At 39.7% G+C, this 17,807-nt stretch overlaps 1 protein-coding gene across 3 annotated transcripts in view; it reads right to left on the bottom strand.

Annotated features, from left to right (window-relative positions):
• The window catches only part of NOL10 (nucleolar protein 10), an 83,275-nt gene that overhangs the window by 56,475 nt on the left and 8,993 nt on the right, over window positions 1-17,807 (bottom strand). For 2 of the 3 annotated variants that reach the window (XM_036097559.2, XM_078055970.1), the window contains 8 exons: window positions 17,548-17,585; window positions 16,027-16,163; window positions 15,248-15,313; window positions 13,805-13,865; window positions 10,585-10,670; window positions 6,223-6,301; window positions 4,898-5,047; window positions 2,301-2,367 (listed from right to left, as the gene is read on the bottom strand). In XM_036097559.2, coding sequence (XP_035953452.1) covers window positions 2,301-2,367; window positions 4,898-5,047; window positions 6,223-6,301; window positions 10,585-10,670; window positions 13,805-13,865; window positions 15,248-15,313; window positions 16,027-16,163; window positions 17,548-17,585 — 684 coding nt within the window. The remainder of the gene's footprint in view (window positions 1-2,300; window positions 2,368-4,897; window positions 5,048-6,222; window positions 6,302-10,584; window positions 10,671-13,804; window positions 13,866-15,247; window positions 15,314-16,026; window positions 16,164-17,547; window positions 17,586-17,807) is intronic. The other variant, XM_036097561.2, reaches the window with a different exon arrangement.

A 17,807-nucleotide genomic window follows, 5' to 3' on the forward strand; every position in this document is an offset into this window, starting at 1 on the left:
TAATTGGTACAATGTCTTTGAAATCTGGTGTCCTACGCGTAGAGCGCATCTCAGCTCAGACGAGGTGCGCTGCCAGTTCTCAGGGGCCACAAGCAGCCACAGGGCTTCCTGCTCGCAGCACCAGCTGCCCCTTCAAACTCTCCCCCTCAATCCAGCGAAACCTGCTCACCACCCTGGTTTCAACTTCAATCCCACCTGGTTTTACTCACCTTCGCATGCAGCTCAGACCCCATTTCAGACCGTCTAAGACTCTCTAACTAGGACCCCACCATCCTCATCTGCAATTTATTCCTGAAACCGTCAGAGTTTGACTTCACCCCTGCAACTGCCGTGAAATCCTCTTAATGATCACAGATACACAGCTGATCACAAAAATGCAGTTTCCCATCTTTCTTGGGAGAGCAGCGCGGAACTAGAAAGGGCAAGGGCTCCAGAACCAGGAAAGGCTGGCCCTAGCCGAGGCCCTGCCACACACCCGCTGGGCGACCAACTCCAGCCCAATTACCCAACTGGTCCCCCCTCCTAAGATGGAAGAGACTGGCAGACAGACAAGAAAGAAAAACCCGTGTGCACCACTAACTACCCAGGGCTCTGGAAAGACGAATGATACGTGGTTATCACCGTGCCCGGCAGCACAGGAGCACGGGAACTTCTTCCTTCCTTCCTGCCTCAACCTCGGCGGCCCTCACACGCGCTGAGCAGCGCTCGCCCGCCCGCCCACCTGCCCGCTCGCACCGTAGCTTCTGCCCTACTTCAAACACTGTCACTTCCCTTACTGGTGTCCTGTCCGTTCCTGTTAGGTTGCTCAGCTGGCTCTTGCTTCTCATTCCCCCTCTAAATGGACTCAGGTGCTGCTCTCCACACTTCCCCACGGTGATCTCACGCGCTCCCACTTCTCCTGAAATCACCTCGGCTTACACGTCTGCAAACGCTGTAAGTGCAGACCTGCTTCTCTCGATACCACACTTCGTCCCGTGCACTAGACCTGGCTCCCACTGCAAGGCGGTGGGTCGGGGCAGGGCCTCCCGAGCACTTGGCAAGCACATCACACACACACACACACACACACACTTCTGGGCCCTCCCCGCAGACACTCTAGTCAGCCAGATTGGGGATCCGGCCAAGGGATCTGTAAAAAGCCTCCCTGGGTGATACCGATGAGCAGTCAGGTGTGAGACCCTCTGCCAGACACTGTCACTGACCTACAGCCCTCCTGCTGTTCGAATGTTTAAACGGGAAAACAATCTCTCTCTCTCTCTAAATCTGCTCGGTCTCTTGTGTTCCCCATCAGCTCAGAGGATCCCTTCCTACTCATTTCAGTTCCACACCAATCCACTCCTTACGTGATGGACAGAACCGTCTTCTGCAAGCAGTCTGAACAGCTCCTGACTACAGACTGAGCCCAGACCATTCAGCATGGGATTCCCGGACCTCTGCCGCCTTTATTCGTGCGAGAGCCACCAGGGCTCATGAGAGCACATAGGCTCCACCCCTTTCCCAAACAAGCCCCATGAACGGTACCCTATGGCACCTATTGTACCCTCTCCTTCCTGCCCTTCCTACGCTGCTCCCTCACGCGGATCATCTCATCTCCCCACCCCACCTACCAAATCTCACTCATCACTCCAGACACGTGCAGACAAGCATCTCCTCTGCGATCTCCCCAGTGGCGCTGGCTGAAACCCCTCGCTCTAACATGCTGTCAAAGTGCTGTTTGTACATAACAGAATTTTTCCTGCTTTGCCTTGTATCCCTCTATTAAAATTATCTGTGTACATCTATCCTCAGAATATAACACTGCTTGACAGCGGGGACTATTCTGTACTTTTGTACCCCAAAATTCTTCACAGATTTGTCCTGAAGGTGGCGTAAGTCTTGAAATAAATGATGCAAGCTGAACAGCATAGAACATAGAAGACACCGGAACCCACGGCTTCATGCGCCTCGTGGATCATCAGGCAATCCCAGCCTTCTCCAAATCCTTGACCTCAATTTCCACACACTATTACTAATCACATAAAAGAGTGAAGAGCACACTAAAATAGCATCTCACCTGCCACCTGCCTATGTATTGTTGGTTTCTACTAATAGCTAGGCTGGCTAAGGACTGAGTCACTGAGAGTGCCATTTTCTGAATCATCCATACCACTTCCTGCACTTGATTCTTCCAGTAAATATAATATCCAAGAATTGTCCTGACCAAGCCAAACCTTGTCTGAAGAAATGAAATGAGTTTAAAACCCCATAAAGCACAGCCTAGATTTACCCCACTGAATGGCCTACTGCTACCTACTGCATACCTGAGTTGGGATAGAGGCAGACATCGTTAATGTCATGTTCTGGCTCCAAGGAAGTAAATATTTTTCCCTAAAAGAAAAAGCAAAAAGGAATTATTAAAATAGTTGAAGGAAGACAACTTTTAGCAATGTTGAGTAAAAAAAATAAACCAGAGATCTGACATAACCATATACCCATAAACTGCTATGTAAAGAAATAACATCACCTAGTTCAAAGCACAGAATTTAAGTTTCAAAAATGGTACAGAATTCCTTTTATCAATTTATCAAATGCTTTCCCTTCAGAGATGGAGAAACGGGCCTATGGGGGAAAGGGGACTTATCCAAGGAAATACACAGTTTCATAGATAACGTTCACAGAGCAGCAATGGGTAGAGCTTAAGATACAGTTGTACATCAACTTAGAAAAATTCTCCTAATCTGGAAGACACAGCCCGGTTAAACTTGTACTCAAAGAAAGCAGAGAATGGGAGATGGTTAACAGGGTCAGAGGAGGATGAGATCTGCCACATCTAGATCACAAAGCTCTGAGGAAGGTCGAGTAACAGCATGGGTAGAAAATAAGTCAGAAAACAAAATCCTGTAAACACACAACTTGCTAGTTACACAGGAAAGGCTGACACTTTTATATTCAATGTGGAGGTAGGGGAGAGAGGTGCTGTATTTTAAAAAAGTGGACAGTAAAAGAAACAGGCAGAAGATAAGAAGACAGGAGGGGAAAAGGTGATGAGAAAGGTAAATACGGAGAGCAAGTCAAGCAAAACCAAGCAATCTGGGTGTTGGTTGAGGGCGTATTTAGTCATAGCAACAACGCCAAAATAAAACGCACTGCAGCAACTACAGCAACGTAATTTCAAGAACGGATGCTGACAAAGCCGGTCAGCTCCTGCATTTATTAACGCACCGTCAGAGGGGCGCGTGGTGAAGCAGTGGGCTAGAGTTAGGGCCTGGGGAAGGCGCTTACCGCACGCTCAGTGAAAAGCTGCAGCCAAATTCTAATCCAAGACACAACAATGAAAGGCCAATACTCTGGGAGTTAACCAAAAGAAAATTAAAAACACAAGTTATGGTCCAAGCAGCCAGGGACTCTGGGACATAGCCCAGTGTGACGGGGCTGCGGGAGCACCTCCGTCCCGAGCACACGCGGCCCCGGGAAAGACTGACGCTTGCTCCCCAGCAACTACCGCTCAGGCCGCTGGACCCTCCCCCCACCTCACCTCCAAAATGAATTAAAAAAAAAAAAAGTAACACTTTTTAACTAAGACACTGACGTTTGTAATTAATTAAATACAAAGAACTCTTATAAGCATTTACTGTATTGGGGCACCTGGGTGGCTCAGTCAGTTAAAGCGTCTGACTCTTGATTTCAGCTCAGGTCATAATCTCAGGGTTGTGAGATCGAGCCCCGCGTTGGGCTCCACGCTCGGCAGGGAGTCTGCTTCAGCTTCTCTCTCCCTCTCCCTCTGCCCCTCACCTCACTTGCACTCTCTCTCTCTCTACATAAAGTCTTAAAAAAAAAAAAAGCACTTGCTATACTGAGTTTTTCCCATTTTGTTGACAAAATGATCTTCACTCTCTCAAAATACCTTAGAGTTTTAAAACAAAATACGAATAGCATAGGGTAGATGAAAACCAGAAATGCAGGCTTTTGTTACTTCTTAAATGACACTTGGAATTGAGGAGAAAGAACATCGAATATTCTTTTTTTTGAGAGCGAGAAAGAGAGCACACACAAGCAGGGGAGGGAGGGGCAGAGGGAGAGAGAGAGAGAGAGAGAAGCAGATGCCCTGATGAGCATGGAGCCCGATGCGGGGCTCAATCTCACGACCCTTGAGATCATGACCTGAGCTGAAATCAAGAGTCACACATTTAACTGACTGAGCCACCCAAGTGCCCCACATCAAATATTCTTAAGAAAATAATGTTTTTAAGAAAAACACTAAGGGGGATGCCTGGATGGCTCAGTTGTTAAACGTCTGCCTTCGGCTCAGGTCATGATCCCAGAGTCCTGGGATCAAGTCCCACATTGGGCTCCCTGCTCGGCAGGGAGTCTGCTGCTCCCCCTGCTTGTGCTCTCTCTCCCTCTCTTTCTCTGACAAATAAATAAATAAAAATCTTTTTAAAAATTTTTAAAAAAGAAAAACACCAAGAAATTATTGAAAGGGGTCATACCTAGAAGCCAAATTATTTGAGATGGGTTTTAAAAGGTATGAAATTGAGATACATAATAACATTGACATAGAAAGATAATTAGTAGCTCATAAAAACTTTCCCAAGACTGTGAGAGAGCCTCAGGATCTAGGAGGTTCTCATGGAGCAATGTTTTTAAAACGTGGTTTACTCTCTACGTAACTGAACATGTAAAAAGGCATGCCAGTTCTAGCAAACCAGGCCACCTTCTCCACAGGAAGAAAGCAGTCTTGACTATTTATCTACATACGAGTATTATCTTTGGTGAAGTAAATGACTTCCAACTAAGCTCTCAGATAGGTACTAGGCCACTCTTTCTCAAAAGCCCACATAACTCAAAAAAGGCAAAAGAAAGAAAAGGAACATTAGGAAAATACACTAATAAGTAACTGCAACAAAAAAGTACATACTGAGTTCTTATTCCACATTTTGATGATGCGCGAGTCTGCAGACAAAATCAAATCTAGTGAATCCTGGAAATGAACTGACTTAATGGGCAGCCCATACTGGTGATCCTTAACCAGTAATGGTTTATCCGATCGAAGGTCATATAATAAAACCTAAAAGAAAGAAAACAAATTATTTCTGTTTAAACAAATTATTTTATCTTAAAAAGCAACTTTGAAAACTTAGAATAATGGCTGCCATTTGTTTTACTGCCTTTTTATGAGCATAAGGAACACCTTACTCAGGGCACAAAGATTCTAAAGTCTGACAGCAAAACACTCTAGAAAAATCTCTTAAATTACCCTTAGAGTACATGGTTTTATGAACTTAACCGGAGAGTAATTTTTAGGCACACTAAGATTGAGAATGACTGAGCTACACTGAGAAAGGAACCAAAAGAAAAGTCTGTAAGAGTTGGTGTCATTTGTGAACTAAAACAAATATACATACTGAGGATCTACTATGTACTGGGCACTGTCAGAGCAACTGACAGAAATAATAACAACAGGCGTAATGAAGAGAATCTGGCAGATCTGAGCAGAGAGTGGTGGCAAGGTCATGACTCTTGGGTGGGGGGCAGTGGGGGCTTCTTCTGAGCCCTGTCACTAGGGGCAAGTGGCTGGAGGAGCTAGATCTCAGTCCCTGCTAACAGATCCTCTGCAGACCACGATGACAGAAGTAGAAACTCCACTGGAAGTAGGCGCTCAGACCTGTTCTAGAGGAGAACAAACTTACAAGTGTGTGCATTCTGCCTTGAAGGAAAGAAGGGAAGAAAGAAGAGATGAAAGTAACCCTCTGTAGCTACTCAACCCATCCTTGTCAGACTAGCATTGCTAATATATGCTACTGCGCATGTGGTCAATGGTGCTCAGTAAAAAAAAAGGTTTCTAGGACAAATAAATTTTGGAAATACTTTTTAAATACATTTCTTGTCTAGAGGAATTCTCAGAGCCTTCAATGTATATTTAAAAGCACTGTGATCCTCCAAGAGTAGAAATCTGGCAGAATTCCAAACTTAGCTGACCACAGAATTCTGTTCCACATACTCTGGAAAATGTTGTTCTAAACCACAGTCAAGAGAATGCCTGAGGCATAATACCCCCAGCTCAAGAACCTCTCAGACTAACCCAGATGGCCAGAATCAGAATTTCTCAAGGTACTAAAAGAATACAGCATTCCAGAGTACCCCTCCACTCTGGCCAAAACAACAATGCTCCATTTTCTGTTCCCACCGTGAACACATATGTGGATGTTTCCCACGATATATACATGCCTCTGAGATACTCACCTGCCCTGTGGATGTTCCAACTGCCATGGTCAAGGCACCATTAAATTTCAAAGCAGAGATTGTTGGTAAACTGTTTATCCTGAAAGGCAAAATATTCATGTTCCATGTACATATGGCCAAACCTTCCAAGTAACAAATTCATTATTAATCTTCAATTGTAGTGGGGAAAATCATACATCTGGCCTTATGTTTAAAAGGCAATTGTAGGGGTACCTGGGTGGCTGATTTGGTTAAGTATCTGCTTTTGGCTCAGGTCATGATCCCAGGGTCCTGGGATTGAGTCTCACAGCAGGCTCCCTGCTCAGTGGGGAGTCTGCTTCTCCCTCTCCCTCTGCTGTTGCCCCTGCTTGTGCACATGTGCTCTCTCTCTCTCTCTCTCTCTCTAATAAATAAAATCTTTAAAAAAAATAAAAAATAAAAGGTAATTGTATCTAAACTTTCTTAATCAAAATAAAAAGCTTTATATGTAAATGTAATCTGCTTTTAAAAATTTGTAGATTATCTTCTTCAAAACTGTAAGAAATACTCTCAAAGTATCTACAAAAAAAAAGTTTGTAAAACTCTAAAACCAATTGAAAAGGATCAGTATGACACGATCTTTCACTTTGATTAAGCCAAGATATGGTATTTACAAAAATATCCCCTTTTGCTTAAGAGGAAATGAGTTTATATTCGGGCAGGTTGTGCCCATTTCCATTTTTAAAGCTGCCTATGTCAAGCTAAAATAGAAGACTAATCCTCAGATGGAGACTAGAACCTGGGAAAGTACAGAGACAGTATGACGAATGGTTATGGCCACAGATCTGGAACATGCTTCTCACTCAGCAACCAAGAAGAGGATCGGCACCACAAGCAATGCTCCCTGGTGGAAAGGGTACCAGACAAGTCAGAAGAGGACAACAGTGCTGACTTCAGTCCCTCCTGTCTCCGGGTCCTCGGGACCAGGCCCCACCATCTAGGCCGCGACCTGTTGGCACCCTCAAGGCTCTCAGGCCCCCTAAAGCCTCAAGCCGTAACCACACGGACGCACCAGTTTGGAACCTGGAGGCCTCTCATGCCCGTCCTTTTAGTCATTTACTCCTCAAAATGAACTCTAGGAGCATGTGTCAGTGCAGTGGGATGTTAGTTCTCTTTACTTACTCAACTTTTTGATCCTTAACAGTCATTTCCTTCAGGTAGGTACTAAGTTTATCCCTCAGAATTTCACAATTTTTGTTGCTGTAAGAACTGTTTTCCATTGTGTCTAACTGGATTTTGCTGCTAAACCTCAAAGCCACTGATTTTGCACATTTATTTCATCACCAACTTATTTAACTCTCATATTAGTTCTTATGATCTTCCAGTGGATTCTGAGTTTCTCAGGCAGACAATCGTTATCGTCTGCAAATAAAGACAGCCTGTCCCCCCATCTGATAATTACATTCACTTCTTTCTCTTTATTATATTGGCTCTACCTTCCAGAACTCCACCTCTGTCAAATAACAGAGGTGATAGCTTACAGTGCTTGCACAGAAAATAATGAAGCTAAGCATATAAAAATCAACAAATAAAATCACCTGAAACAGAAACAGCAAGCAAAACTACCTGTACCATTTTGGTACACATCCAGATTTTTTCCCCCACGACTCTACAGCATGTTCACTGCTTTCCCACTTAACGGTATATTTGCAACATCTTCCCCTAGAAATAAATGTGCTTTTGCAACATAATTCTTAAAAGCTTACATATGCCACTGATCAGTATTTTCCTCTTCTGTAAAATAAATAAGAGTACGTGTATCAAAGGCTGCCACGAGTATGAAGTTAGTAAATGTAAAGAACTAAGGACACTAGCTGGCAAACAGAAAGCACTATCTGTTAGCTACGATTTTTACCAAGCTGTATTTAATCAGTATTCTCGGGCTATTTCTGACTTTGCAGTATTATCAGAATGGGATGGACACCTTGGGCGACGGAGGGTGGGAGAACAGGCACTCTGTACAGGCAGGGAGATCCTCAAACTGATGTTACCTTTTCTGCCAGGGATTTTAGCAATGGGTACAAAAGCTATTTCACCCAGAAATCCAGGTTCTCAGTATGTTCCCTCAGGAAATAGTCTTAGAACTAACTACAAGTGGATGCACAACAGTGAAAATCTATAAACACCCTTCACAAACCAAGAGTGGTCTGGTTACTTGAATTACACCTGCCTGTGTGTGTGCCGAGGCCATTTTTACTTTCTTGTATTTTTGAAACTGCTTAGTATCTTTTTATACTCAGTATAAATCAGCTTTACAAAATAAAATTATTTTTTAAAATAAACAAAATAGGGGCGACTGGGTGGCTCAGTCAGTTGAGTGTCTGCCTTCGGCTCAGGTCATGATCCTGGGGTCCTGGAATCTAGTCCTGCATCAGACTCCCTGCTCAGCGGGGAGTCTGCTTATCCCTCTCCCTCTACCCCTCCCCCTGCTTGTGCTCTCTCTCTCTCTCTCTGTCAAATTAATCAATAAAACTAAAAAATTTGTGAATCACTATTCTATGTAAAGAAAAAAAAAAAAAAACAGAATACTCCCATATTTCTAAAGACCACAGTAAAGATTATCTTTTCACATCCCTTCCTTAAATTTTCTATACTGTTACTTCTTTTACAGTCATTAAATTTACAGTAAAAATAACCGTTAAGACATAATACAAAGAACTCCTGCTGGCCTGTTTTCTCAAATGACTTTTCTAAGAAGAAATTGTTAAGGACAGAGCTTGTAGCAGAACCCAAGTGTCTCTATTTTAATTCAAAAACAAGTTAACATTTATAAGTAAGAGAAAATTAAATTTTCTGCTTCCCAGGGAGTGGGAAAATAGCTTCCACTTACAACTGATTTCCTACTTTCAAAAAACAAGCAGACTTCTCTGATTTGGTTCCTTTCATATCAATGTAATAAAATGTTGAGAAGCATTTTCTCCTGGTTTCTTCTATTGACAAATGCAGAGCTTCACAATAATTCAGTAATCTGTACATTAATGCTTTGAGATTTTGTCTGTGTATTATAATTCACAATAAAAATGTCTAATTCTAAGAACAAAACAAAATGAATGTAGAATAACTTTTCCACTTTAAAACTGTTTACTCCATACCATGATTAATGAGGTTGTTCATTGGTTGTTACTTTCGTAAAACTCAATAATAGAGAAAAAATTTCCTACACTTCTATTTTTTAATTTTTTTAATTTTACTTAATTTTATTTACATTAGATTAACATATAGTGTATTATTAGTTTCAGAGGTAGAATTCAATGATTCATCAGTTGTATACAACACCCAGTGCTTGTCACATCACGTGCCCTCCTCAATGTCCATCCCCGCACCTCCTACGCTCCCATTAAATGTCATATTTAAAAGACGAAAAAAAATTAACTTATTCTTTACTTATCACATAGGGAAAAATGTATACATTAGAAAAAACGTTCTTCCAATTCAGCAATTCTTAACTTTTCTCTAAGTCAAGGGTGCTTTACATAAGCTGATTTTTCAAAAGAAAGAACTACATAAATTCTTATCTCCCCCAGAAAAATGCAAATCACACAAAAATCAGCAATAATTTAGAGGGTTCACATCCTCTCTGCAGCCCCCCATCAAACACTCTACCTCCAACATGATACAACTACGGGTAAATGTCTGGCCAACGGAAATGAGTAAATGCTAGTAAAATCACATTACTACAAATATCAAGAGCACAGAGAAAGGACGTTTCTGAACTGGTTACAGCAAATAATCCCATGTCAAGAATCTGACCAAGAGAGTATAAGACTGCATATATATTAATATGAGCACAGAAAAATGTCTGAAAACCTATGTACCAAACGGCGCAACACTAACCACTCCGGTGAGTGGAGAAAGGACAGGGGGCCTATACTCACCTAATTCAGGCATGTAGAGGTTTTCATCCCCTGAGTATTACTTTTCTGATTGTTTAAAATGTAGGAAGTGGCAAACGGGAACAAGAAGATATCAGAAAACACTTGCCTCCCTCCACCTTAGAATTCAAAGTACACCTTTTGGCTTGTTACCTGGAGTGGTGGACTCCGGTTCTAGCACTAGATCCTACAGAACTGGAACTATGAATTCCGGCAGTGTATCTGTTTTAATAACATTCCACAGCAACTAACAAAAAGACATTCTATGTAGCACCTCAGAAAGGCATTCTGTCTGGCTTTCCCACCTAGCGACCTTTCTCAGAAAAGGATTTTTACATAAATGACAAAACGACAACCTCAGATAGAAGTCTGAGGGGTTTCATCCTTCAGCAATTGATTTGAATCCAGTATTGGTACATGTGTTGGAATCATAAGCAGATGGATATTTAAATGGCATGTGATCCCCACTTACTCTGAGTCTGCCGTGACGCTGCTTAACGCACAGTCCAGCAAGCCGACTCTACCGCGAGTTCTCGGGTCCCAGCACTCCACGCGGCCCTAGACCAACAGAATACGGTGATTTTATAGAAAGCTGCTGCTAGAAAATTTTTAGACAAATACCGAAAAAGACCTTAGTAACACTAATTATCTCATGGGGGATAAGAATTTAATTTTTTACCTTATGCCCTTTCTAAGTACTGTCAAATATTTTTCTATGAGCTGAATTTGTTTTTAAAAGGAAAAAAACTGGTTAAGAAAAGAAGTCCAAAATGCAGTGTCTGATCCTTGATTGGACCTTGGTTTGGGTGGTGGGGTGGAGCGGGAGGCTATGAAAGACATTTTGGTAGACCTGAGAATATTTAAATACTACTGTATCAACTTTAAGTATTTAATACATAATATTATTGTATCAATGTTAAATTTCTTATGGATGATAACAGGATTATAATTTTATACAAGAAAGTTCTTGTTTCTAATAAAATGTTTTTAAGAAAAACATTCAGAAGTACTGAGGGCTAAAATGTCATAACGTCCGCAACTGATTTTCAAATGGTACAAAAAACATTTTCTATATACATATACACATTTTTACAGAAAAAGAAAGCAAATGTGCAAAATGTATATAAATGATGAGTGAACTGTGTTTTCAACTTTTCAGGAAGTGACATTTATAACTTTTCAGAATTTTTTAAAAATAAGCTGTAGGAAAATAAAGCAAAAAAACAAAAAAAAACAAAAAAAGAACTGCAAGCAAAAGAGCAAGGGAGAGACTGGCATAATCCATTTAAGAATACGCTGCAATCATTAAAAAGAATGACTTAGATATACATATACTAGAAATATGCCCACAATCTGCTAGGTAAAAAGCAGTTTGTTTAAAAAAAAAAAAAAATAGTATGATCCCATTGTCCATTAAAAAAAAAATGTTTCTGCCAACATAGAAAACCCTGAGAGCACACAACAAATTATTACCAGTGTTCAGGAAACGTAAGGAAACAGGACAAGAATAGGCAAGAGGGGACTCACTTCTCACTTTTACTCTTTTGTATTACTCAACTTTATAATGATAAAAAAACATATACACAAAGATTTTTTAAAAATTGTTTACTATATTAACCACCTTAAAAGTAAGACCTCAAATATACTTAGAAGGCTTGATCTCATCACTCATTTAGTATTATTACTAATGTGTCCGTCACAAAGATAAATAAAGGAAATCTTAGAAATCAAGCAGCAAGTAATTCCAAATGGTCTGGTCTTCATGTCTTCTCAAAATGAGTTAACAGACTTTTATGGACATAAAAAAGAAAAGTCACATTTCAAAAACAAAAAATAGGTATGCAGATAAATTCCAGAATAAATAAAAATGGTTTTTTTATTTTTATTTTTAATTTTTTTTATTTTTTTAAAGATTTTATTTATTTATCTGACAGAGAGAGACACAGCGAGAGAGGGAACACAAGCAGGGGGAGTGGGAGAGGGAGAAGCAGGCTTCCCACCGAGCAGGGAGCCCGATGCGGGGCTCGATCCCAGGACCCTGGGATCATGACCTGAGCCGAAGGCAGACGCTTAACCGACTGAGCCACCCAGTCGCCCCAAAACTGGTTTTTTTAAACCATAATGATTTTCTGTGACTGAAATTTGAGTATTTCTATTGCTAAAGCCTGCACTTTTTTGTACTTCAAAAAGCACAAAATGCACAAAAGGTTAAGTCCTGTTTGATTTTGACAATAATAATAAGTAGTATAAGAATTGTCACAGACAAAATCAAAATCAAACATATACTATCAAAATTATTGTAAAAAGGAATTTTTAAAGTCTGGTCTGACTTTGCCTATCAAATTTCAAGCCCCCAGTAATCCAGGAATTTTAGGAGCCTCAGCCTTTAGGCAAGAAGGGGTCTAGTCTCCCCTCAGGGATGGTCTTCAAACAGCTGGCGAGAGAAAAGCCTGCTCTGGTACATAAGTGCTCTGACAGAGCACGTGTCCATAAGGATTAGACTGCTCTGGAAGGACTCTACTTAAAAAACTTTTTCCAAGGAAACTGTTTTTAAAACTTCCCCTTGGTAATCTCAAGAAAAGTACCTACCAAGAAAATGCTTCATTGGCCCGATTTAGGCACAACAGTATTATAACATATTCAACGGTTTTATATATTTTCATTAAACCAACTCTGTCTCACTTCAAATTCTAACCTCTTAACATAAAAATAATTTGAGTAGAGACCTAAATCTCATCCATCTGGGATTGGTTTCATAAACTACGGTACATTCACACAATGGAATCCTACCCATCAGTTTTAAAAAATTAGTTTAGCATTATAAGTAATTCTAAGTACCAACGTATAAAGATGCATATTATATATCATATTTAAAAAAGCAAATGAAGAAGTATAATTTTACTTTTATTAAAAAACTTTAAAAAAATATATGACTAACACATATGCGTATCTGCATATACCTAAAAAAAAAAAACATTAAGGAGTTAAAACTCCAGGTTGTAGGATTTGGTGACTGGAAAGCACAAGAGAACACTTTTTCAATAATAAATTTCTGACTTTTTTTTTTTACTATGAGTATTTATTAGAATTAAAAAAATGCAAGTCTAGGATAATTCTTGACAAGTATGAAGAACACGGATTCGAAAATACTGCAGTTTAAAAGGGAAATGCTGCGTATCTCTTGAATCCTACCACACAGGACGTACAGATCACGATCCTCTTGGCCTCTCTCCGTGTGGCTCTCACCTGCACCCGCGCAAAGCTGGCAAGCTGTCATTATCTCCATGTCACCGATGAGGAAACTAAGCCTCAGGGAAAGTAATTCAGTCATAAAGCTGGTAAGTAGCAGAGAGCTGGGACTGCGTGACAGAGTGCCTCCTGTTAGGAACAGAACTGGCTGTCGTGTTGCCACAGCTCCCTGGAGGCTGGCGACGCTCCTCTAGCTCCCAAGGATCAATGTCAGAGATGATCCAGGTCAGAGCGTGCCGGACCAGACGCACCACGGGGCGGTCGGCAGCAACAAAAGGGCCTGTCTGCGTGTGAACCCATGTTCCTACAAAAAGCCAACCAGTGGCTTGCTGCTCCATTAGCTCTCTGCTCTTAGGAACAAGCAACTCTGTCTTTAAGTAAAACTCTACTCATTATCAAATGCAAAACAAGTAAGTTAAAAAATAAAGGCAACGTATGCTTACCTCTACCGTTCCTGCGGCAAACAAGCCATGTACTGAGTTTATGTCACACACATTATTCTCCCTGAAACAGTAAAGCAGTAAGGGAGAAAGTATTATTACCTATTTTAGGCGGGAGGGATACTCGGTGAACTTTCTAAATAAATAGTCAACCCAATCCTGTGGAGAAAGAGGACGGGCAGGTGCTTCCTTACTCATCCATGTATGAAAGGCACCAGACATGAAAGAATCCCCAGAACGATACTCAATCCGAAAGGAGATGAGACAAGAAAGGAACTCCTTCTGAAATACTATCCTACCACCTTGAGAATAAAGGTTTATTCTGCTTTCTCAATATATCTTCTCCTAGGGCAGAAAGAACACAAGCTATATCTAAGCCAGTCCTGAGACCGGACGAGCTTGAGTTAGATGTACTAATCAAAGCTTCACCTTCTTTTTATGTAAAATGGATACTTTACCTCTTTCAGTTGTTGTGAGGATTAAATGAAAAAATGACAAAATGTTCGGCATGGAATCCAGAGCTTACAAGACACTCAATAAATAATAGCTATTACAAACAGGAACGTATGCAGCTAAAGAGCAGATAACTCTTTATATTCAACAATATATCATGAAGTTACTCTAGTTTTCTTGAAGAAAATAAGAGTATTTCAAGGATATCTGGAAAAAATTAGTGAGAGTTAATCTGACCTTTATCACTGCATGTTCTTCCAACCTTTAAAAACCCTTTCAAAGCAATAAGGAAAATCCAACAAGCTCTTTATACACTTAGATGAGAAGTAACCTAGCTTCCACCCCTTACTAGCTGGGTGGCTGTGGACTCACCCTCTCTGCACCTCAGCTGTCCCATCTGTAAAATGGAGATGATAATACTAAAATTGTTGTAAGTTTAAAATGAGTTAATATGTATAAAATACTGAGTAACAACTGGCACGGAGTAAGTGCTTTCACTATTATTATTGTCATTATTACTCAGTATTATTATTATGACAAATTTATTCCTAAAGGCTTTCTCTCTGAATAAAACAAAAATGTAGACTATAATGTGAGGAAAAAAGGGGAAAACTTGAAAAAAACCTTAAATGTCTGCCAGCAAAAACACAAAAAGTAAAATTTAAAAAGTGATACTCCAAGTTAATCCAAAATTTCTCTGAGAGATAATATCACAGAACAAAATCATAAATGAAAATTTAAAGAACACTGCAAAAAATAATAAAAAACTTTTTAATGAGTTATAAAATTTTCGAGGATATTAAAAAAAATTAAAATTTTAAAGAAATCACCAGGCCTTCTAGTGAATTACGTTTAAGAAAAAACTAAATGATACTCCTTTGAACTAAGTGGCCCTAAGCTTTTAAACGCAACCTGCCATCTGATAACTTGAGCTTCTGACTCCATCTCCTGGCCAAGAGAAATACAGCAGTATTCCCACAACAGAACACTCACGCGGCATCAGTCTGTAGTGGATTCAAGTACCGGCCTTGTTCTAAGTTTAATCTATAAACTTCAGAGCTGCAAAGTAATGAATAAAGTTAGAAATCTGGTAAACTGCAATGAACTTCGCTTCAACTAAATATAAATTTTAGAAATATATACATATATCTCTTGCTTCCAGGGCATGACTTCCCTTTGTAAAACTTACACCAAAATGTATTTTCAACCTAAAAAATAATCACCTTGTGAGTTTGTTCATGTATAAAAGTGATTTAAACCAAGGAAATATTATGAAATTATTAGGTGGAATATTATTTACAAATAACACAGAGAATACAAGATCCAACATGGATCTATACAGAAGAAAAGACTAGAAGGAAATACAACAAAATACCATAAGGGTTTCCTCTGGGTGGCATGACAATGGGTGTTTTTTTTGAATACTTTTTAATATTTTCCTAATTTTCTAAAATGGGTATGTATTATTTTTATCATCATATAGAAAGTAGATTTAAAAATGAAAAGTTTTCAAATGTCACGCAATGGGGCTAAGAAACCACCTTCACCACCAATATGACCCTGTAAGGTACCCATGTCGCTAGGTTCAGAGCACCATGCTAGTAAAAGTCAAGGATGCAATTCCTCAATGAGCAGTTACTCTGGACCTATACCCTTTGAGCAACTGAAAGGCAGGGATCATGTCTTATTCCTCTTTTAATCCTCTCCTTGATTTCAACAACAGAAGCCATTTGTGGGGTGGAAAGGAGAAAACAAAGGATCAGACCCAATACCTTGCGCCAACAAAGTACAAGTCACAGGAAGGATAGTGGTAGGAGAAATCTCTCCCGAACTTTGGTATTCTGGTTTTGTAGTAAAAACCTGATTGTGAGTGGAATTCGATGTATCTATCATTATGTAAGAAAACAATCTGAAAATGAAACAAGAGCATGAGTTGGCTGAGGTTTCTAGGAAAAGCGTTTACTTCATCACCACTAGAACTGACAAAGCAAGAACACTCTGATCTCTCCCAGCCTCTTTCTCTCTGTAAACACGCATGTGTGCACACACAACTCTCTATCATGACTAAGAATCAAACCTCTCCCCTGCTTTCTTAATGCCTTCCTGAACCCAAGATAGTTTTTCTTGCCTTCTAACAGAGACTTAAAACAAATGCCCTTTATTTATCTGGCACCAGCATTTGACAATGTGGACCTCTGCTCAGCAACCCCAGCAAGTGATTTCCTATTTTACTTAAGAACACATTTTAATAATCTCACAATTGGGGCGCCTGGGTGGCTCAGTCATTAAGCGTCTGCCTTCGGCTCAGGTCATGATCCCAGGGTCCTGGAATGGAGCCCCGCACAGAGGTCCCTGTTCGGCGGGAAGCCTGCTCCTCCCTCTCCCACTCCCCCTGCTTGTGTTCCCTCTCTTGCTGTGTCTCTGTCAAATAAGTAAGTAAAACCTTTAAAAATGATAATAATAATCATCCCACAATTACCACTCAGGGTTTGAGAAACCCCCGTACCAATTTAACATTAATGTATTTCAAAAGTAGCTTAAAAATCTGCAGATAGTAATTAGCAGCAAATTTATCAATATGTAGAGAAAATACATTATAAAATTACATCTCCCAACACATGATTAATGACCACTACAGGCAAAAGAATAAACTGTAGTCCATAGTTTCCAGAACTGACACAATATGTAAAGCCGTGTCAGCTCAGAAAATCACTAAAATTTTTTATTTTTTTAATTTATTTTAAATTGAATAAGGCACTTTACTAACAATTTTGTAACTACTGAAAATGACATGAGTTGAAAGATGGACTAATGGCACCAAAAAAAGAAAAAATATATATATATTTAGCTGTGTTTCGAACTGTTTCAGAACCATTCCAGAACCATCTATTTGCAGAGTTAAGAAAATTAATCATATAATTATGCTATTTTACTTTTCACATATGAAAGCAACATGGCAAATAACACTAGTTTAAATGAAATAATTAAAAATCACAAATCTACAATCTAACATGGTCTAAAAAAGATGGCTACTACCAATTCTTGACGATATAGATAAGGTTTCATATGTGATATAGAAAACATTTTGATATTAGACTGGCCAAAGTCTACCACTGTTGTTTTAAAAGATACTCTATGTATCATACATGTGTCAAACTAAAAATGTATTAATAGAAAATGATGGGTTTTATTTTACTATGCAGCCATTTTTAATGTAACAATGGGAACCTCATAAAAATACTGATCATGACTTCGTGAGGATAGCCGGTACCAACCAACGCTATCAAGCATACCTTTGAATAGTCATCAGACAAAGTTTCAAAGGTGACAACTGAAAAACAAGAAATAGTAAGAACAATTACAATTATCAATCCACGTTCTTCATAAAAATGCAAACTTGATGAAAGGATTCTAACTCAACACAAAAATTACAAACAAATACTGGGTTTTCCCCCCTTTCTTGTCCTTTCATAAGACAAGAATAAAGTTGCCATATTATATTGGCCCCAAAACACCAAATGGAAAATTAAAAGCTTTTTAATTTCTCAACACA

The sequence above is a fragment of the Halichoerus grypus genome, chromosome 10, assembly GCF_964656455.1.
Source record: "Halichoerus grypus chromosome 10, mHalGry1.hap1.1, whole genome shotgun sequence".
Taxonomy (NCBI): domain Eukaryota; kingdom Metazoa; phylum Chordata; class Mammalia; order Carnivora; family Phocidae; genus Halichoerus; species Halichoerus grypus.